Source organism: Falco biarmicus, chromosome 9 (assembly GCF_023638135.1).
Source record: "Falco biarmicus isolate bFalBia1 chromosome 9, bFalBia1.pri, whole genome shotgun sequence".
NCBI classification, from domain to species: domain Eukaryota; kingdom Metazoa; phylum Chordata; class Aves; order Falconiformes; family Falconidae; genus Falco; species Falco biarmicus.
Genome location: NC_079296.1, coordinates 21,081,647 through 21,104,946, shown reverse-complemented (window position 1 = coordinate 21,104,946; position 23,300 = coordinate 21,081,647). Strand labels below are relative to the sequence as shown.

General features: G+C 40.9%; 1 protein-coding gene across 2 annotated transcripts in view; it reads right to left on the bottom strand.

Moving 5' to 3' along the window:
- Positions 1-2,424: 2,424 nt before the first annotated feature.
- ABLIM1 (actin binding LIM protein 1) overlaps positions 2,425-23,300 on the bottom strand; it is a 143,657-nt gene continuing 122,781 nt past the window's right edge. The window contains exons 15-23 of one of the 2 annotated variants that reach the window (XM_056351186.1): positions 21,130-21,276; positions 18,940-19,031; positions 18,701-18,797; positions 16,560-16,621; positions 16,191-16,251; positions 15,231-15,238; positions 13,902-13,976; positions 10,878-10,958; positions 2,425-9,539 (exon numbers count right to left, since the gene is read on the bottom strand). In XM_056351186.1, coding sequence (XP_056207161.1) covers positions 9,426-9,539; positions 10,878-10,958; positions 13,902-13,976; positions 15,231-15,238; positions 16,191-16,251; positions 16,560-16,621; positions 18,701-18,797; positions 18,940-19,031; positions 21,130-21,276 — 737 coding nt within the window. In that variant the 3' untranslated portion in view covers positions 2,425-9,425. Of the gene's footprint in view, positions 9,540-10,877; positions 10,959-12,268; positions 15,239-16,190; positions 16,252-16,559; positions 16,622-18,700; positions 18,798-18,939; positions 19,032-21,129; positions 21,277-23,300 lie in introns of those variants that run through there. The other variant, XM_056351185.1, reaches the window with a different exon arrangement.

Here is a 23,300-nt window from a genome sequence, read left to right as displayed (position 1 = left end):
CTCAGGCAGTGGATTTTCAACCGATAATTCAAAAGAGAGCCTTTGGGTTGGGTTTTTTCCTCGCTTTCTATGGCTAGGAAACTTTCAAGAAAATTTCCAAGGCCAAATCATAGACCTACACTAGTGGGTTTTCAAGCAGATACCCCATGCGCTGATCTTCCTCGCTCCCTGACTGTGTGGAGATGTCCAGGGAGGCTAGCAGGAGGTGCCCAGGGAGCACCTAACATGGAAGTGCTTGGGGCTGCAGGCTGGCGGGTGGTGACTGGGGTCCTGCCCCGTAGAGAGTGAGGAAACATCTCCCTGGCGTCTGGTTGTCCAGGGGAAGGGGAAATAAGCAGTGCAGAACTTTTTTGAAGAAAGGTCTCACTTAGACTCTATGAAGAGGTCTCTCTTAGACTCTATGTTTGCCTTTCAGATGAAAGGGCAGACGTTTAAAAACATCCCTGTGTCTTCCTAACTCTTCTCTTGACTCATGTTTGCCCAGCACTACCCACCAGTAACCTGCACAGCACCGTGTGCTATCAGCCCAGGTTTGCTCACAAGTTTCTCAGTGCCGGTGCTAAAAAGAAGAGCAGAGAGAAGGAGTTGTTATGGCCTCATTCATACCAGGTCTGACCGCTCTGAGGGCTGTGAAGTGGCTGGGCAGGAAACGTCTCTAAACATGGAGGAAACAGAGAAATGAGGGATACTGGAACACATGTGCCAATCTGCTGAAGTCCATGGACCTACATGCCTGTTGAAAATTTGCTCATTAAACGTTCAAAGCAATGGTCATCTCCACCTTGTACCTGCAAATCATCTGGTTCAGGATTAGGTCTCTTCCAGCTACGTGCTGCAGTAATACAGACAGCAAAAACCTGTGTTTAAATACTCCACTGAAGCGGTGCTTCTGCCCTTCATCAACTCATATTTCCAGCAGTTGCAATAAATTAATCTGATTTTCTGATTTTGCTTTGATTTTTGTCCCACCTACAGCAGAAATCCAATCTCTGGGGTAAGCCATCCAAAGAAAGGAAGCATCTAACTGCCACCAGGTCGCTTTGCTGGATTTGTCCACAGCAATTTCTCTTGTACAAGTTCCAGCACACATACAACACAACAAAAATCTAGGCATATCTTGGGATGTGAATGGGGTGGATTGCTAAAGGCCAACTTTACACTGGTGTTGAATTCCCCACCTCTTGCTCTCCAAGCAGGAACCTGAGCCCCCACCTCATCCGAGACTCAGTCCTCAAATATATTCAGCACATTGAAGTAAAACCCCAGGGAAACCTCTACCTTTGCTGTGAGAGGGAACCTGTGTAGAGCATCAAGGCAGGGCAAGGGCAGGAATGAGTCTGAGAGGGCTGAGGGGTAGAAGAGAAGATGGAGAACGTGTTCTGTAGGGCACAGACTTTGATGCTGCCGGGGTTTTCTGTAGGCTCAAGGACGCCGTGCAGGATGTGTGCTGCATTGTGCCTGCCCCTGAACAGAGGGCTACAGCTCAGATGATCAATGGCCTGAAGCAAGATTCTTTCCCACCCGCTTTGAGGGTTTTTTTAGGATTGATCCCCAAGTGGCTTCACTTCAAATAGTAACACCACCATACCCCGCCTCCCCCTCAGCAAACAAGCCCAGAGGCCAATCTTAATGAGGCTCCAGCTCTGGTTGCTCCAGGTCCCATAACTGCAGGAGGCTCAAATTAATTCAGTGATGATGTTTGGCAGGTCCTCTAGAGAGCTGTATGAGTGGTTTCTTTTCCAGGGGATATCTACATGCAATAACGAGTGAAGTCCCTTGACATGTCTTTCTTCTGAAGTACTGACAGGGATTGCTGAGGCTTCCTCTGAGGTGCAGTGTGCTTAATACTGCTGCTATTATGGTCTGCTGGAGACCTGGGCGTTCAGCACATTCATAGGTGTTTTATAGCCCTATCTCTTTGAATGGCATCCTCCCCTACTTACTATACCCAGACTGACGCTGGGCAAGTTTAAACTCTGTGTAATTAAGCCAACACCTAATTTTAAGTACTAAGACATGTAAACATCTTTTCCAGTCAGGTACTAAAATTTTACCTGAACTTGTACAGATAAAGAAAGGAAATCATTTAGCCTGTGAACCCACCAACAGCATGACCTAGCCGACCTCACCAATATCTTGGGTTCTTTTAAACCACACATTAACCACACAAAATTAACACTCCTATGTGGTTTGTACGAATATCTATTTCTAGGGGTTAGTTACAGGAAGCCTCATGTTCATTTTCAAACCTTCTGCCATACACTGAAGCCGTGTAACTGTTCATCTGTCTCGCTCTGCTCGTTCATATCTCACCTCCCTCTCTTTTTTGAGAGCACATCCTGTTTTGTAAGAGGACTTCGATATAACTCTGCAAAATGAAAAAAAAATCAACCCCAGATAAATGAGGCAACATGAATCCAGCAATTAAGAATAAAGCTCCAAACTTTATTCGTTGACTTGAGTACAACAGTGATGCAGATTACAGTGGCACAGGGGTGCAATATGTGCTGTTTGCGGTATGACAGTGGAAACACTAATTGTACAGAACAGCAATCCAGCTCAACTTTTCATTATGCATACAAGCAGACTTACTGTATGGACAAGACATTGATTCACTTTTACAGAGACTCAGAAAGAGAGCTGTCTCACAGATGAATGGAAAAACAGGGACACCTCCCCGAAACGCTGGTTTGTAACATGTGGAGGGAGAAGAGGAAAATAAAATAATAAAAAAACCCTATTGCCAAAATCTACTGATTTAAAGGAACATATACCTTTGAAAAATTAGTATCAGTTTCCAAAGCTTAAAAAAAAGCCCCCAGCTGTAAGGCCCCCTTACAGGAAGAGTTGTCAGCAATGACCAAGCTGCACTGCTTGGATAGGACTGATCTGGTAATGACATAAAGAGCTCGTTGCTGCGGGCGTGCACAGCGGTCAGAGACTCTCCTGGTTTAGCCAGCCGAGAAAAAGCGTGCTCCAAAGCGTGCGGATGTGAGAGGCTCCGCTGATATCAGTGGTTTTGCATCTGGGGGTGTGGGGGGGGAAGTGCATTCTGAAAGTGTTTAGCCATAAAAGCCCAGGCAAGTGTCCAGTGGGACCTGTCAAAGCGCCTAAGGGAGCTAGAGACTCGGCCTGGTAAGGCACCGCTGGAATTCCCATCGCTGCTTCTGCTGCTTGAAATGCCTCATCTCCTAATGCCTCGGAGCAAGGTCCTGTGGACCTCAGCTTTGCAAGTCCTGGGAGAAACACTTGTATTAACTGCGGTGATCCTGACAAAACAGGTCACTGTTTGCCTTCCGTCATCTCTTCTTGCCTCCAAAGACAGACTGCAATGCATGTGGAAGTATTACCTCTTCACACAGACAAGCATTTTTTAGCAAATCATTAGCAGAAATCTATTTCCTTGTTACAAGCCCTTTGGGCAACAAATAATTTATTTTGCATACAGGCAAACAACATTAATGGCCAATTACCTTCTCACTTCCTGCACTGATGCTTACATTAAAATTAATACTTCTTATTCTTTCCCTGCCAAAATGCGGGCGTCGCATAGCTCCTGCCAGCAGAGTTGTCTGATTAAAAACTCTGTATCTTTGCATTGCGATAGATTTTTTTTTCTTATTTTATTAAGCACATAAAGGTGTGTGGGAGAAATCACAAGGCAAAACTCACCAGCCAGAGCAGCACTGCAACCCGCAGCGACAGGGGTGTTTCTACACCAAGAGAAAGGCGCGTTGTACTGCTATCACAGTGCTCAGTAGCTCGCTCTAACTCTTCATTACATAGCAATGGGGTAAAACCATAACACATACTGTCAAGACCAGCCCTTGCTGGTCTGCCCTGAAGACTATGCTGGAGTCCAGCAGGTGTCTTGACAGGGCCAAAAAGTTTGGTGGGGCATGAACTGGGCCATGACCTGGGGCTAATTGAATGGGGAAGGGAGCTGTGGGGTCCAGCCCTAAGCGTGTCTCTGGCATGGAAAGATGAGTGGCATTTCACACTAGGACAGATGAGTTGATATTCTTGTTTCCTGCACTTGTTTCCACACTGACTGGTATATCACACCGCCATAGGTGACTTCCAGGATGTGGACATCCTCCTCCACAAATGCCTTCCGAAGGAAAGCAGTGAATCATGGAGTGGGGGAAAGGCTGGTTTCCATTTAGCCTGCTCTACGAGGCTATGGCCCAAATATGCCAAGATCTCCTCCTAAGTCAGCATGAGCCAAGGTAAGTCATTTCAAGATGAGTTTAGAGCATGTTCATATTTTTACCATTTGGTAAAAAAAAAATGGTTAATTTTTCTGTCACTTGTTTTAACACTTTATAGCATTAATTTCAGTGTAGATGCTTGTAAGCTATGGACTCTGGACTCCAAACTTGACTCTCCCACCCAATTTGAAATAGGTACTACAGGCTCATGCCCGCGTTTTCTTCTAGGTCTGCTAAACACCACACTGGCAAACCCTGGAGAAATCAAGCTTATGCCAGCTCTCCTTCTTCCCAGAACGTAATCCTTCTCCATCCATCGATTTACCCAACCAGGAAAAACATGGCTGGTGGAAAGGGATTTCATTTCAAATGTATCAAATTCAAAATGTATCTGATTTCAGCATAACAAACTTTTACAAAAGGGACTCCTAATGACCTCCCCTGAACAACAAGACATCTGAACTACAGGGCTGAGAAAGGACTTCCAAATTGCAACAGGGAAAGGGCAGCAAGCACTTCAGTGCTGGGCCCACAGACTTAGGGCTATTGGACTTTGCAAGGAGAGATGACATCTGTCTTGACAGAAGTAAAAGCACTGCTAGAGCCACAGAGCTATCTTTTCCCACATGCAGCTATTAAGAAATTTCCTGTTCCCCTAGTCTAACCTCTTGCAGCACAGTGCAGCTACGTCCACAAAGCATCACAAACCATATTTCATGAAAGGCTACTAACCAAAATGAAAACAAATATATCTCTGAGATGCCTCTAAAATGTCTGAAATGAAACCAGCATGACATTGGTGTAATTAAGAAAAAAAAAAAAAAGAAAGAAAAAAAGAAAAAAAAAAAAGGAAGAAATTCTGTGAGCAAACTTCACAAGAACTGACTTGCAGTTGTACAGAAAGTTTAGCAGGTTTTGGATAGGACACTGGCAGAGTTGAGATGCTACCTACGTTCAGCTTCCTGAACTGAGGCCACAGTAGATCACATCGCTTCATTGAGAAATAGTGGACAGTTTAGTAATTTCCAGATCTGCTCTTCAAGTTGGCTTAATTCTACTACCATCAGAGATTATGAACAACATACTTATTTCAACATATCTGTTTCAACTTCTGACTCACAGTAGGCTGAACCTTATGCTGTTAAGGCACATGTATAGAGGACATGGCCAGCTGTTCCCACTGTAACACGGAAACAGTTTTCTACTTGTTCATATGGAAGTTATCAGACCAGTATCTGCAGAGGTCACCAAACCCAGTAATCAGATCTCTGGATTCCGCGTTACTATGAAGACTACTGCACAGGGTATTACCCTTCCACCTAAGCACTGCCAGGGCTGGGTGCTGGAAACCTTCACATATACCCAGGGAGGCCTTTTCTATGGTATCACTTGTGGCCAGCCTGGCACTTCCCTGATTTGAGAGACTGACCCTTTCACCTTTTGCACACTCAGTACACCACAGGTATCCACGAGCCCTGCAGATACAAGCATGTATGGAAGTGACAAACTTCGTAACTTAATGACCACTATGTATTCACCACTACGCACTATTTGGAAATTCCATGTTAACTACTCACATAGTACCTCAACTCCAAATGGGGAGTATGCATGCTACATGTGCACCTGTGTTTGAGAACCTGCATGTGTACATAATGCCATTTCGCACATTACGTGTGGTTACTCTGTAATGTTTCGACAGGTCCTTGCTCTTACATCACTCCTAAAGCAGAAAGGGGGAGATAAAACAAAAGCAATCAGTTTTCAGTGCTTTTGTCAATGACATTCTGTTGACAGTACCGAGTTTGATGGGACTTTATCAGAAGCTCAAATGCTTTGCAGGAGACAGAAGAATGCAAGCATGCACTTAAAGCATATTAATAGAATCACAGAATGGTTTGGGTTGGAAGGGACCTTTAACAACTCCTGACATGTCTCAAGGGAATACCGAAGAGGGAAATTAAAAAGAAGTGCCCAAAAAAACGCTACTCAGTTGATACTAGGAAAATGATTCATTGCTTACAAAGAAAATTCTCCCAGGAGGTACATTTCGGTTTTTATTAGGTGGGAAGACCAGATGAAAAAACAGAAATGTTGCAGTGACAACTAACAGCCCACTACAGAAAACACCCCCACCCCCTCCGCTCCCTGTGGCTGGCTACAGCGTGGTTGCAATATCTTGGGGTCTGTCTATATGTAAATAGCTGCGATAGTTAAGGGGAATTAACTACAGGCATGAAGTTGCAGCTCAGAAAACCCTTCACGTTCTCAATCAGAAATAAAGCAGTAATTAGTCTAGTGAAGAGGGCTGTGAGCTGAGCGACTATACTCCACAGCAGTGAGATATGAGCCAGCAGTGGCCCAAAAATCCAGTTAGAGATTTATTGTTTCGGCAGCATCTAAGCTGGCTCCTCTTCATTCCTTCCCAAGCTGCAATTGCACTTTAAAATTCTCAGCTGATGAGGCAGATACAAATTACCCTGTCATTCTTCACAGGCTAGGAGGCTGGGCTCTTTTTTAAAAAGAAAAAAACAAACTTTTTTTTTTTTTTTTTTTTTGTGAGAGGAGGCAAAACAACCTGGCTTAGTCATTTCTGAAATGACTGGATAAAGTATTCATATATTGTGTGAGAAGTTCAATAGTAATCTAGAGATGGGGACAGAGAAATGCAGACTGGCAGCTCATATCCTTGAGACAGCAGGTCTTCAGATCAAAAAGGTTTATTATCAAGGTGACTTGGGCTAAAAGACCTGCAATGCCTACTGTGTTGGGAAGGCAGCAGCACAGTATTGTCTGTAGGATGTGGGCTGGCAAAATTTAGAGAATTTTAATACTTCAAATGCATTAAACCTCAAATGTCCATCTCAAAGTTAAGCCACACCTTGCAGGTGACAAACACTAAGTTTCTGAGACTCCAGCCTTCACAAAGCCTGTGACTGTAAAACACTGCTATTCTTTTGTCGTATGGATTTGGTTTCAGCAGTCACTCAAAAACACATCTCAAACTGTCAGTGCCCCTAACATTCCCATTTCCTTCTCAGCATTCCTCAAACCCCTTTCAGATGCTTGTTCTAAAAAAACGAAGTAAAACATGTTGAACTGATCCATGCTGCACTCTCAGTAATATCCAGGAGAGCTTGCTCACAATTGCACATGTCACAGTGTTCACTGAGGACTTCTTTTCAGTGGGGACTGTGATGCCAGATCTACATGGCAGCATATTCTCCAGCTTGTCCCCCAGACTTTAGCTCTAGGGACACGGAGCAGGTGCTGACCCCTTGTATCTGTCTGTCACATACTGAATCTTCAACTCAGATTTTATCAAAGGAACCACAGTGATCTGTTGCAACAGGATTTCCTAAACCAGCAAAGAAGAAGCAGGATTCGGGCTGTCCTGCACAGGTCATGGTGAAATGCCATTTGGTGATAGGCAGAACTCAACACGGTGATAATGAATCTCACAACTACATGGGACTGTTTCCCCTTCCTGACTTCCAGATTTTAATACCAATGTCTCATATAACAGAAAATACAAAGGCTCTGATGTCTCCAGTGCCAAAAGTTTCTGCATTAAAACCGAAACCTTGATATTCTTTAACAGACACAGAACCTATGTAACCCTCTCCCGTATCAGGAGATGGGCTTATTAGTGCAGTATGCATTGGCGGTTAAGCACCAAGGAAGAGAAAAAGCTGACCTTGCAGCCACGATGCATTCATTCAATTACTTTGGTGCTCATGTCCTCCTCTGTATAGGACTTGCTCAGAAGCAGTTAAGGTACATACAGGCAGTTTTTTAAGCTGCAGCATATTGGAAGAAGACTGAAAGCAGTAAAGGAGTTTAATGCAGCTCAGGAACTGTCTTGCATGATTACTCTGTCTTCAAAAACCAAGTCAGGCACAAAGGGAAATAAAAATAACCAAGGCTGGAGCTTTGACGCTTCAAAAGAGGAAAAAAGAAAAAGTCTGTGCCCTCTTTTCCAAGCACAAGTGAAAAACTACATTAACTAAAAAGAGTGCTTGGCCCCATGCACTGTGCCATACTGACAACAGCAACCGCAATTTAATCAAAAAGCCTCTATTGGCAGAGCATGGCACCTTGATGGTACCTTTTAATTCATAAACATTCCTCCCCAAGAGGGATGAATCTATGTGTTAGCTTGCAGAGAACCATATTCCCTGCTGATGTAAAATCCTACAACTCCACTGCAATCTGATGAGCTGTACTAGTAATTACTAGCAGGGAGTCTGTCCTGAAATCTCTGGGTGCAAACCAGGGCACACTTAGAAAAGCATTTTCTCACTCTGTCACTCCCACCCCCATCCACCCATCTCCCGGACTAAATGACAAGAAAACTGACTCTTCTCCATCATTCCCATTACTTAAGTGATCCTAAATTATTCAAAGGACTGGTTAAGCTCCAGCCTTATTCATTCAAGCAGAAAGTGTAGAAGAGGGAAGACTGACAACAGACACAGCAATCCACTTCCTATATCCTAGCAAATATGTACAAGTACAAGGAGTCCATTTCCCACAAATTCAACTGGTATGTACTGTGAGTGAGCAGACTGCTCACCTTTGCAGACTGTACCACACCAAGAAGATGACGTTTCAAAAGGGTGCCAATTAAGAAACAGTTGTGTGAAAGACTTAATGTGACCACGTAGATAACTTACAGAGGGCTTCTCCTTCACTACAGAGCATCTACCTTTCTCTCCACATATATACACATATATACACATACATACACACACAGAGATAGATGGATAGATATAAATACATGTGCGCACACACGCAAACACACATACATATATATATATTTTTTATATATATATATATTCTTTTCCAGTTCTTGAAGTGGTTACAACTACTTTAGTCTACAAGGCATCCTAAGGGCACTTCCTGGCTCTAGCAATAAAGTCCATCATATTGTGGAGAGAAGTAAAGGGAGTATCATTGAGGGAGAAGAACAGAGCAGTTCCCTATCTTGTATAATTTTATGTAACAGGGTGACACCTCTGAAACCTATCAGTGTTATTTCTGAGCCCAGATATTTTCTCCCTGTGTTTCAGGCGGGCAAATGTTCATCTTGTTCAGTTGCTGCATACAGAGGTGCCACTACGTGATTTTCCCTTTTTGGTGGATAAGTAGTTGCTTTCAAATAGTTTGGACTGTATGACACTATGCATCATTTTTTGTTGGTTTGTTTAAAGGAGATTAAAAGAGTCTTGCTTTTTTCTTCATGTCGTTGCGTCTCCAGAGAGGTAACTTGTCAAACTCCTGTATCGTCATGCCAAATATTTCTTGAAAAACTTCAGGTGCTAAGTGACGCTTTGGTTTTTTGGTGTTTGGTTGTTTTTGGTTGTTTGTTTTTTTTTTTAAAGAAAAAAAAAGAGAAAAAAAAAAAGGAGAGAAGACAATGGTCAGTCAAAGCCAAAGAGACACAACAGGAGAAAGGAGTGCCTTAGGGATATCATGTCACTGTTTAAGAGCTATTGCAGGAAATAATAATGCTTTGACAATACACGTAATCAAGTCCTCATGAGCGAGGGTGGCTCAATGAATCAATACAATTTTGCAATTTCCTAAGACTGAGAAGTTTACAGAGCAAATCAGGAGAACTATTTCAGTTGCTGAATAAGCAAGAGACAGAAAAATGATCTGTCTGAAGTCACCCAACAAGCAGAGACAGACCAGAGAACAAAACCAGCTCCTGCACGCCCGTCCCAGGCTTTAGCTAGTAACCTCTGCTTACATCTGGAAGTTCCAACAGACACTGGGTTTCAGGAGAGCTTTGCAGAAGGGCTGCAGGTTGACATGCTACATTCAAAGTTCTGAGAAGACAGACGTCTGGCCACACTAGCTGTCCAGCACATTTCTCTATGGCCAATGAAACATTTTTTGATGTGGTCTTGTGCACAAGTTACTTCTTGTTCAGCCATTTTAGAGCATACTGGAGGGGGGAAGTGTCTCCCTCTAGCACTAATGTAACACAGCATTGAACCGATGATCATGTATCTACTAGTATAAAAATGTGCATAAATGGTTACTTACCCAAATTTTCACAGCCCCTTACATTCATCTCCACAGAAAATTAACTACAAATGACTTAAACATCCCCAGCCTTCCACTGGGCTGCTTAAGTCTTTCTAATCCACAAAGCTGTAGACAATTTTTATTCGTTGGCAGAGATTTAAGTCCTCATATTTTTGGATATCAGCCAGTCTAACTAATTCATAAGACTCGTGGCTGAGTTAAAGAAAGTTAGACTTCTGATCCTCAAGGATGGCTGTCACGGACTTTTAGCTAAGAGATCCAAGATCAAACAAAGTATTGCTGCATTCCAAAATGGATCCTATGACCACAAAACACTCCAGAAGTTTTGGGCCTTTCACCAATTTACAAGTATATAATTAATTGCTAGAAAACATAGGGGTGTTGGGAGAAGCTCAGTCCATGAGCAGGGAGACAGAGATGTGGGACTCCTGGCCCAGCACTGTTCATGGAGATGCAGCTGCTTCCTCCCACTGTCCGATTCCTCTTTCCCTGCTCAGTGCTGAGAAATGTTACCAGTCTAACAAGGACCCACACTTCAGTGTTTGAGCTTCCAAGTGTGCAACAACAAACAACTTCAGCAGGAAAGAGCATTTAGGAACTTGCTTCTCTTACCTCAAGCCTGGTTCTGTCTACATCTTTTAGTATTTTATTTCGCCCTCTGTTGGTCACCATGAGCATTTCATATGGAAAAATCTGTTAACAACGTATAAAAGGGGGAAAAAGAGATGTATTTATATTCTAAAGCAGAAAGAACAAAATGTGTCTCATTTTCATAACCAAAAAAAACTTGTTTAGTATCAAACTGCCTCAGATTATAGAGCCACCATGTACTTGCCCACCCCACTGATTTTTATGGTGCATATAATACATCAGTTGGCTTTGGTCAGAGTCCTCTCTAGCCAATATACTTTCCATCCATCAATGTCTAAGTTTATTAAGGTAAATTTATTTGTCAATCATTGGTTTAAGTGATGGCTGGCAAAGTGTGGACAGCTCTAAGGACACACACTCAGTGGACTTCAAAAGATGAAACAGATGAAGGCACATAAAAAAAAGCAGCAAATTTGAATAAGCAAGATATTAATTTGTGGGGGCCACTGCATTCAACAGAAACCATCACGTGATTTTCTTTGCCTTTTGGATAGTTAAAGAATTCAAGCAACTGCTCACTGTGCTTGCTGGCTGTGCCATACACACATGGATTAAAGAAGATACTTTTGTAGGCATATTTGTTTTATGCACCTTCATCTGCTTCAGAAGACTATGTGTCCAGCACATCTCCCATTAGCATTTCCCTTGATTTCTCTTTACATTGCAAAGAACATCCAGAAGTTATACATATCAGTTATTGGCCAATAATCAATTCCTGAATGCATAAATGATTTTGCTTTTGTTTTATGCGTACAAGTTCTTTGAAGTAAAATGTTCGCTGTCAGTGGGTCTCAAATCAGTTTAATCCAATAGAAACAACACTGCTTAGAAAGGATTTCAGAAAACCATGTGCCTTAAAATCAGTTTCTGGAATCATCCCTGCAAATAAAACCCTGTTTTAGGATTATTTTTTTTTGGGCAGACAGTTCCATAAATGCCTGGAATGACTCAGGAGAGCTCATGTTCTATCTAACAGAGCCTCTCTACAGCCCTTCTCATTGCGTATCTCTGCCAAGTAGGAAAACAGCATTCCCAGACTCCTTGTCCAACCCCTATTGAAGTCAGTGAAGTTTTTCTGCAGACTTCAGTGGCAACTGGCTCAGCCTTTACTATTATTTATGGGTCTTTACCTGCCCACTGGGAACAGGAGCGAGACCACCAAAACTCTCCTGGAGAGATAGCTGAGCTATTCTCAAATGCTATTAATTAAATGATTTTAACATCAGAAGAAATTCAACCTAATCCACTTTTGTCAATTTTTGTGCAATTACTAGGCAATTAAGTTCATTCCATTGTTAGCAATTATCCCAATGAACTTTTCAGAAATACAATAAATAAGATTCAGGCAGCAATGAACACACCACTGAGTTTATTGTAAGTAATAATAATTTAAATAACGTGTGTTTACATACCAATTGTAAGATACGATTCTTAGGAGATTCTAACATTGTCACAATTGTACAATTAAGTCTATACATTGCTTATGTTTGATACTGGAAATGGCTACCTATACAGCATTATAGGAAACTAAAATGTAACTTTTCATATTTAAACAGGCAGAGTTTAAGTCAAGATCTACAATCCTAAGTACATTTTATATTTAGATATTCACAACAAGGCGTGTCTCTATCTGGGTTGGCAGGATGCACAAATTCTGTCCTTTCTGGAGAACCATTTGGTAAGATTTGCTCATTCTTAAATTTACTAATTTTCACTTTTCAGGTTTTTTACGCTGACTTTGAGTTGGTTTCTTTTACTTTATCAGGTTTAAGTTAGTGTTGGACCATTGGCATGAATAAAAAACCTGCCAATTTACACATGTTGAGGGTCTGGCATCATCTTTACAAACATCAACAGAAAGTGATCTATTACCTCATGAGAATTCCCATAAATTTTTTCACTAATAATACTGACAGAATTTGTTACCCAAAATAACATTCTAAATCACTGGGTGCATCAACAGCAGTGGTGGCTGTAAGAATTTCTATTGCACTGAAAAAGAACTTATTTGAAATAAAAAGGAGCATGAATAAAAAGGAGTATCTCAGGAATTGGGGATGTCCCCAAAGTCTTATTTATATAATATATAAAACCACTTGTAAATATACATTGCACTGCGGTCTTAGCTTATATAACTTGGGTTATTGCCTTATACAGTTTGTCTGGAGGTGACTCGGAAGCACAAGTAGTAATCCGGTTTGAAAAACGAGCTCCTCGCTTAACTGCAGAAATGCTGATCCCTGTAACTTTGGCAAAATCACGATTTCTTGAAAGATTCACCAGCAACAGATAAAGTTAGAAGACTTAAAACACAGCCCTGGTTGAATCCTCTCTCTCTGTGTTCATTTTTGAATGAACAACTGTATCTCTAGACATAGCTGCCAAAGCATTTAAATTTATATCTTAAATTATATTCAGCTGATATCGCCTCTTTTCCCAAGAAATCTCCTGAATAATTTCTTATATGGGGAATTCAACATTACTGAATGGTGTCAGGCTAACAGTGCTGAGAGCTAAGGAACAGATCCAGACAGACGTGGGTATCTAACTTCAAATTTGAAACGCAGATCCATGTATTCATTAATTTTTAAATTAAGATGGCTTCAACAGTGTGTTGTGAGCCACAATAATCTGCATCACTTTTCCAACCTGTCAGACCTGAGAGACCTTCCCATCAAGTTCGGCTTTTTGGCTAGTGGAAGCTTGACAGAGACCTAGCTATTGGGCATCTTCAGTATCTCTGTTTTGTCTCTAGAAAAGCCTCCTTAACCCAAGGAGCACACCCGGGCTACCCTCAGCCTGCCCGAGTACTAACGCCTGCAACAGGCAAAGTCCACAACAAAGGGAGAGGTTTGGCACATAAGGAGCAGGGACTGAGGTGAGGTAAAGAAAAACAAGGGAACTAAGACATTTCCCATATTTTATCTGAATTTCACAGTCAAATCTTCACTGTCTTGAAGGAAAGTGAATAACATCTGCACTTGCCTTTGGCTCCAACATGTTAGGCATAGATACTCCTCTGTCCATTCTCATTCCAGGGACATGACCATCCGGAAGGGACTGCATCAGATACAGGTATACATCAGACACACAGGTTACACACACAGAGGGTAAAGGCACTCAAGTAGTGGTGAAAACAAAGGAGAATTTGCCCTGAGACTTCCTTTGAGTCTTTATATTTAGTCTTATCATACAGATCATTGCCGTGGCTACCGCTTGCTACTTCCCTGAGGCACGCAGAGGGAACCTTTGATCCTCTCTACCACCCCAGCCTCCTGTCACTGCTAAGGCTGGCAGTAGCTCCCCACTGAACCTACCAACCTCACTTCCCAGGTGGATGCTGCAGACCCCAAGAGAGTGGTGGGCCCTTTCCCACCCCAGTGACTAAGTGGAAAAATCTGCAAAAGCATTAATTCAGATCCCACCCGCGAGCATACAAAGCACTCTTACACCTCCGGGCTTTCCTTCCTGTCACCGTATCAGCTGAGGGATTTATTTTTTTGTCTTCACAATTGGAAATTTTTAATATGACCACAAACAGGAATAGGGTAAAAAGGTGCTGTTTTGACACAGGTACTGTTTCTAAAGAAATAATATTTTGAGCACAATACATGGACAACTCCTCTCTCCTCCCATAATCTTACTCTCTTCTCCAATCATGATGATTTTGATATACCATTAACAAAATTATCCAAGTAATTAACCCCTTTCTTAAATTCCCATTTCATATTGGGATTTTGCTGAGGAGCCAACCGGACTCAAGCCATTCTGGAAAAAAACCCTGCAGAGAGTATTTGGAGTAAAAGGATTTATATTTGCAAGCACACCTCTTACTCGCTCATCTGTGATGGCAGCACTGTAGAAAACTATTGATCAGCCACCTTGTCTGGAGAGCAAATTCCAGGGTAAAAACGAGGAATTCAAGGCTCCTGGTTTGGGAGAAAATTGCCTCCAGAAGAGACACTGTATGTCTCTGAGGTTGGTACTACAGAGGCTGGAAATAAATCCACCCTCAGCTGTCCAGAGGGAACTATTACAGATAACTCATATACCAACAGACAGTGGATTTTTACAGAGCAAGTCCCAGAACTGGTGCGAGATGTCTCAACCCAGTTCTGGGGAGGTAACAAGGAAGAATCTGAGGCTGTGCCTGTTTTTTGTTGATATGAATCTACATTGGTGATTATGCTTAAACATGCAAGAAAATCAAAGCTACTGTCTTAAGAAACCCTTCCCTGCAGCAGAAATTCAGACTTCAATAGGTAGATGCTTTTAGTTCTGTGGTCAGTTGATTGATGAAAACCCGTACTCTACCTGGAAATCTGAAAAGCAAAAGAGAAATCTCATCAGCTTTAGAGCGTGGAAGAACAGAAATCAGTCACAACCTACCAGATAATCCTTGTGTCTTCTAGTTTACCTTTTCTTTTCAAAATCCCACCCGATCCCCTAAGGCCAGCAACCTTCCTGCTTTCGGACTTTGTAAAGAGCCAAACACTTCAAATACTGCAGCCCTTTTCATTTCAAGCAGGTTTATCATTCAGGAAAAGCAAGTCACTTTGGAAATACTAAGAGACACAAAACCACAATCAAGTGAATAAAGAGCCAATTAAAATTCAAACGTATACAACAGGATTCACCTCACCTAACCTCTACCATCATGTAGCTGTCTAGATTCCCCCATAGACACAAGAATCAGCAGAAGATGCCTGATCATAGATAGTCAGGATCAATCTCACTTTGGAGATAAGCCTCTCTCTCAGCTCAAAGCATTTCAAAACATTACCTCTCAAAGTTTCAGAACTTTCATAAATATTGTCAATCTTTATTAGGCAATGACTAATATCACATCTAGCTCAAAGTCATAATGAAAATCATGAGCAGCAAGGGGGATTAGAAGGCACTATACTCCCTTCTTCACTGTGGCACGTTTTTCAGACTGTGCAGTGGATGGTAATTTTCCAAGAAATTGCTGGAACATAACTCAGTCATATCCCTTATAATATACACATTACCAGCTTTCCATTTGCACCAATGCTAAAGCAGTCCCTTGGCATAAACAAAGATCAGTTCCACATAGCAGATTTTGCAAAATAAACCCGAACTTTTAATAGGTATTTGCAGAGTTTATTGCTGAGTTCATGAGGGGAAGTTAAAATATACTGAACAAATACAAAGTAACCACATCCACAGCCTTAAAACAAAAGAGCAGAAATGATCAAGCATCATAACATGTTCAGTAGGGAAGTAGCATGTAAAAAGGCTCCTCAGCCTTACCTCTAACACCACCACTCACATCCCCGTAACTGTTGTACTGACCAAAATCTGTAGACACCGGCTGTAACAGAAAAATAGCGGCATGCACATGAATTCACAGTTCATGACTTTACAAGTAGTTTGGTATATAGGGAGAAATCAATTGCTTTAAGCCTTTTATTCCCCCCTCAGTTTTAAAAACATTTCTTGCATTGCTTTCTTGCCTTTTTAGCAATGTAGTTTGTGGGGAATGGAAATTAGTTTTCGTCTGACTTCAAGTGGTCTTATAAGAAACCTTGACAAACTGAAAACCCAATACAGTTAACATAGAAATAAATACCATCGATAACTACAGCCACCTTTTGCTTCTCAAACCCACCATCTCCTTACCCTGTGAAGTCCATTTTTTCCATAGCCAGGGAGAGAAGAAGTTTTGGAGGCTGAAGCATGTGCTGTTGAATGAGGAAGGGAAAAATCTTTTACTGGAAAAATCCCATGGTAACTCAAAACCAAGAACATTTAAGGAATCAACTAGCATAAAAAACACAGTTAGAAAACAATATGCATAACCAACTGAGACACACTGACTTTAAGAAACTAACATCTCAGCCCCAAACTCATCACAGCCTTCCATACGTTCTGTAAGTTACACACAGCTTTATCATGCCACGGTAACAGGTCATCAAGAAGGGACACTGCGATTTTGCCAGACTCAAAATCAAAGGGGTCTCCACTGAGTTGAAAGTAAGAAAACGGAGCAAAATAACTTTTTGGTCCTTAGCTACATAAAGCATTGCGCTGCATCTTATGATGGCACCAAGATAAAGGACAAGGAGAATCCAAGATCAGCATTATTTGACTGGATAAGTTGCCTGTTAAGTCTCCCATGCAGGTCCATTCAATTCCACTCTCCCAGGTCACTCACGCAGTTGAGATATTATTATACTCTCCAAAACTTTCAATAATTTCCTTTCTATCCTTCCGACTGCAACTATTATTACACTCATGCTACCAGCTTCTGCTGCTGCACGAGCCAAGATACATGCAAGTCACATGCTTCAGCTCGCCACTTTTTGCTACAAAGAGAAAAGGGCTTTTAGTTTCGGTCCTGTAACACTCTAATTGACATTTTGCTGGTGACTCCAACAGGACAATGATTGCAACGGGCAGTGCTGAGTGAATTCAAACAAGACTGAGACTTGTGCATTCTGATCCAAAATTATAGTTATTCTGTACATGATGTAACATAACACAATTCAACAGAGCTCTGTGACTCCTGCTTTCACCTAAAATGAAAGTGAAATAAGGTATATGGGGGCATTTGGTTTAGCATTTGTACTGACGTCAGAAACCGCACAAGTAAGACAAAGACAATGTGGAAATGTCAAGCATGTGTTTTCAATAACAGATAAAAAGATGGATAAATAGAAAGATTGTCCATATAATGATCAATAGCACCTCTACTGTTAACACAGCTCCTTCAGACAAGATCCCCCATATAAGAATGCAATTTTTGGTTTTCTAAAATACTATTTTTACCACAGAAAGTCATAGAATGTAGAACTTGAGGCACTGTTGTTGCCAGCAATAAGCGGTTTTGGGAAAGGCCACTGATTCCCCAAAAGGCAACTGATGATTGCACTGATTATCACTGCAAAGAGGGACAGACACATCTCCAACAAAGAAGTCCTCCTACCTGTGCTAAGGTGAATAAAAAAATCATCAGCTCAGACTCTGACCTTGTAAAAATTACAGATAGTGAGGGAGAGCCACAGACATTCTCTTCATGACCATAAATACAGGGAACAGACTTACACAACAGAGAACACAAGGAAACCTTAGTTTGCTTGGCAGCTACTCCAGTGGATGACTCCAAAGAGACTCATCTTGTCCCTTCTTGGCTTAAAGCACAACTGCTGTGCTACAATGACCAGTGGATGAAGAGTGAAATAAAAACCCCAAACCTTTCCCTGGAGATCTGAGAAAGCCACAGATGTACATCAAAATACAACAAAGCCAAGAATCTAAGCCACCAATTAACCAAAGCCGACTTTTGCGCTTTGCTTTGGAACAGAATACACCCAGTCAAGACCAGTTGTGTTTGGAATACGCAGCCCCACTGGTAAATGTTGCTGGGTTTTTTGTCTCTGGCAGGGAAGACTGATAGGAACCACTAGTTTAAGAAATATGTGTTATTGTAATTTAATAACCCAGCCTATCAGCATGTGTGTGATGTGATAGTTACAGATTAACTTACCTCACTCCTTATCTATATTAGAAAATCTCTCTCCTCAAAAGTGCCCGAGAATCCTCAACCTCATATTTCTTCTAATTAGCACCACCACCCCCCCACCACCCGCCTCACCAAAACCAGCTAATGAATTTGGTCACTCTTTCAGGGCAGAACACCATGCACACATTTATCAAGTGGTCTTCCCAGTGCTGTCTCTTCTGGGAAACCACTTGATACGTGTATATGTGGTGCTCATTATTCAATGTTCATTATTAGCTTTATTGCCTACATGAATTACCTGGAGAATCGTAACGACTGGCAGAAAGGGCTGACCTATCACGACTCTCCTTTTCCATCTCTTCTTTCAATATCAATTGTCCCAGACCAGAGTTGAGCTATAAATGGTAATACAAAAAAAAAAAAAAACCCACAATAAAATAAAGCTGATTGAGGCATTAGTAGAAATTGCTTACAGAAAACAAAGGGGCACTTTTTGGATGGTGTTCAGAAATAGCATGAAGACAAGCTTATAACTACCTTCATAAGCTGCTCCTCCTGCAGCTGTCGGCGTCTCTGCAGCTCCTCATCATCTTCCTCTCTTCCACTTGATCTGCGTCTCATGTCAGCTCCTAATTCCATAAAACCACAGTACAGGGAGAGCTTTGTATATCAGTTCAACCGCAGCTTGAAGATTTCAATGCTAGTTCAAAGTACTGGTCAGTTTGATTTACTGAATAAACAAGGCAGTGTGTTTTCCAAACCAAGCAACAGTCCTGGATACAAAAGCCATGAATCAATGTAAGTGAGAAAAGGAGTTCAGACTGCTAGTTCTGGAAACATGGGGTTTTTAATGGCACCAGTAACTGTATCAGTGACTGAAAACATAAAGTCTGATTTACATTTATACTTTTATCTAGACTCAGAAAAGCAAATCTGAATTAACATTTCAAATGGAAAATTAAACTATGTTAATCCCCCAAATGGACATTCATATTTTGAATAAACAAGGCATTATTTTTAGTCTAAAACAAAGCAAATTGATTTGATCCATTGGATAAAGCTAGAATTAAGACACAGGTGTTCTACATTTTAGTTCCTGACTTCTACTGAAAAATGTTTATTTTCTTGAATATTCTTGAAAAAGAGTCCAATTTGGACACCAGGACGCTTCCATGAATACACAGGACATGATACTGCCGTAAATATTTAGACGGCGTTGTATGATTTCTGCACAAGCTATGTCCTGATATATTCACCAATCCTATGCTAGACAATCTCAGCATGCGATTTAAATGAAAATTAAATTTTTCAACTGAAGTATCAGAAAGTTTGTATCAATTAAATGTTTTGTATAGCAGTGTTAAATTAATGCTATGTAGAGACACAAAAAGTTATGGAGAAACTATTTGTTTTTCATTTAGTCTCTCAGGCTTTCACAAGATTTTTCAGTACACTAGCAGTAATATTCCTTTTTTTGACATGAGCTCATTCTAGCTCTTTAAGCAAAATATCACACTCAAAATCAGACAACAAGCTGGGAAACCTGGCACTTGTGGGTTTGTTTTAAACTTGTATGATGCCTTCTTAGTTCTGAGTAAAACCCATGAGCACATTTTTTACCTTTACAGTTTCCAAACAGTCCTGTTTAGTTTCCCAGGTGTAACAAAATCACCTGATAGCCAATATACAAAGCAGTTATACTGGAAACAATTAAAAGTTGTCACCCACTTCTTAGAGATTCAGATGAGAGCCAAAATTTCCAGCAAAAGTTCCACCTCAGATATACAACATAATAATGCTGTAGTTACGACAAGCATTGCCAGGAGAGTTTCAAGTATGTAGATGTTATCCCTGTGACTGTAATGTTTGTCAGGCTGCAATCCTATATGAAGGACATTCTCAAAAAATTGCCGCTGCATATGCAGCTCCTTCAATTGGTCACTAAGCTCTCCCACCCCATGTCTCCTCTTCCAGCACCTCTCTGAAAACCCCATTGCAATGAGAACCCTACACTCCTTCACAGAAACCTGAAACGGGCAACACCTTCAGTGTTTCACATGTGACTTCATAAATGAACCAGGCTAGATAGCTTAATTTTTATTGACCCCTATAGAATAAAATAACAGAGGAACCAAACAAAATAAAATTAGAAATGATGATGCCCATGATTTAAACAAAAGAGAATATGAAACCTTAAGTGCTACAACACAGAAGAAAAATACAAAGCCTGTAGAAAGCGTAACTCTGAAAATCAGGACTTTTTTAGTCCATTAATTATTCCACTTCAGTCACTGCTTCTTGCCATGAAATTAGTCATGTAGTTGGAAGCAATCGTATTTTCTGTGGAATTTTGCTGTTAGCTTAGGACTAAAAGATTAAACAGACAATAACTGAAAGAAGTCAGGCTTGTGTGACATACCACATTTTTAAAGCTACTGCACAGGAGTTTACATAATTTGTCTATGGGTTAATATCTGTGTGATCAATTCCAAAGTCTTTTAGCAAAACCTCTGCTACTCAACACTATTCAGTAGTTTTAAACTCACAGGCACTTGGAGGTCTCACCAGAAAACTGCACCTTGTGGTGAACACCTGGAGCAGACGCAATCTTCAATATCCATTTTTTACAGCTCCAGTATTAATCTGCTTTGGTTACCAGTACCTTTTAAGCCACATCACTTGTTTGGTTTTTTTCTTGTTTTTTGTTTTGTTTTGTTTTTTGCATACCTATGGCCGCAAGGGAGGGAGGACCTGGCCAGTGGTCTGTCTCAATCTTTGGTATCTCGTTGGGTGCTGGTGCGTGAGCTGCTGGGAACTTGGAGGACTTGATGATATCCTCGGAGGACTTGCTCTGTGCTGCCAAAGCAGCTGCATCTAAATGGCAATCAGGGAACTTAGCTATGTAATAATCTGTATCAATATTATAAAGGTCTTCCTTATTTTGGAAAAAATTTATACTTCACAATAAGTTAATTTTCAAAAGCAAACATTTTCATGTTTAGCTTTTCTAATTGCAATTTGAAGCAAAGTAATGTCTTTCTCCCACCAACAGATTGGAATCAAACCTTCATCTCCTCCCTCATCCCCACCCCCAAAATAACCCCAAATCAGCTTTGGATTTTAACAGGGTTGCACAGTGTTAGAGTGATTAGGCAAGAGTGAGAACATTCAGTCTAACCGTATTTTTCAGTATCTCCTAAGGACAACTGATTATTAATGAAAATGAAACCAGATTTATGGACTGATCTGTTGCCCCTCTAGGGCAAGAAAACAAATAGTTCAGAGGAACAGCTCTAATTTTAACTCTAGTGATGCTAATTATTTCCTAAGTTTCTGTGAAAAGCTGCAAAACAAAAAAGGAAATCTGAAAGAAGTAAGTTTAGCTAGTGGATTTTTTTCTGCTGCATGCCCTTGCTTATTAGGATGCAAGAGTAGTAAAAGCAGATGTGAATTTATTAATAAATACCAAACCTGATCCATTCAGATCAACTTGGCAGGGAAAGGCACTTGCAATGAAATGAACCTCACCAATAAAACATCTCAGCAGTGGGGCATCCACTTAAGATTGCAGTCTAAGCCAGTCTCTTAAAACGCATGTGAGGATGTGCATTATGGCTTTCACTTCTTGACATTAAAAAAAAAAAAAAAAAGTAAAATCCAATAGGATTCAGTTTACATTAAAACCAGCTTTAACTACCTCTTATCTGCAAACTGTTAGCTCAAATCTTTGCTTATTTGAAGCTATTGTTTCAGAAGCAAGGATTCTGGACTTTTTTTTCCCCTTTTTTTTTTTTTTTAACAGAAAGGCATCTGTTAACGAAGTGAAGCACTGTGTTGCTCATCCAACATGTTCATAGTAACTACAAACATCAGTATTAGACGTTATTGGGAATTGTGTGCAGTTTCTGATTGGGAAACTCTAAGCATAATTGCAAGTATGGAGGAAGCTGGCCAGAGTTTACAAAAGCATGACTTCAAACAGTACTTACGTATTAGAATTGGTGATGTCAGTGGTTAAATGTTCACATGTTAATGGGAGGTGAGGAGATACATTAAAACCATAAAAATAAACAAAAATAATGTTAAGATTTTTTTTCAAAAATGAGCATATGGTTTGAAACTTAAAAAATAAATAGAAAAAAACCCTTGATGTAGTATCGCAGCAGCATTATTTGCAATGCTCACTTGTGACTACACAATGGGCTTCCTGGGCTTTTCCTTATCATCTCAGCTCAACTGCTCTCAGCCAACTGTTCACCTAAAACCTGTAGGACTGCTGGTTTGCTACTTTACCCTAAATACATTTCATCGGATAAAGGGTCTGCAAAGGGATGCAAACTCAAAGTCTTTAAAAAGTGGAGTCATCTGCCTTTCACCACATTACATACAAATCATCTCCCATTTGAAGGTTTCTGTTCCCAGCAGAAGAGTGAACACGCTCCGTTATAACCAGGACCTTGCTCTGCAGTACAAAAGACTGGCAAGGCAGTGGGCTTCTGCCCTCACTGTTACTTCAGGCTTGCTGTAACAATGTCCACACTGAAAAGATTAGAGCACTAACACTGCTGTCCAACTTCGAATTCAAACCCCCAGAAAAACAAGTACAGCGTACTACCTGAGCTGTATCACAGGGCTTGAGAATCAAATTAGCCCTACCAGTGTTAAGACACCTATATTATCTTCAATAATTAAAGATTCTTATTTAAAGTCACAGGTACATTTGGAATTCCAGTCTGACAGTAACATTTCCACCTTTGCTGTTGAAATATATTATTGTACTTTGTTTAAAACAAGGATATTCCATGTAAGTCCCTGTTAGAGAACAGTGTGTTGTTAATCCGTTTTAACATGATCTGTACCTCTATTCTGAAAGTACAAACTTAAAGAAGTGAATTACA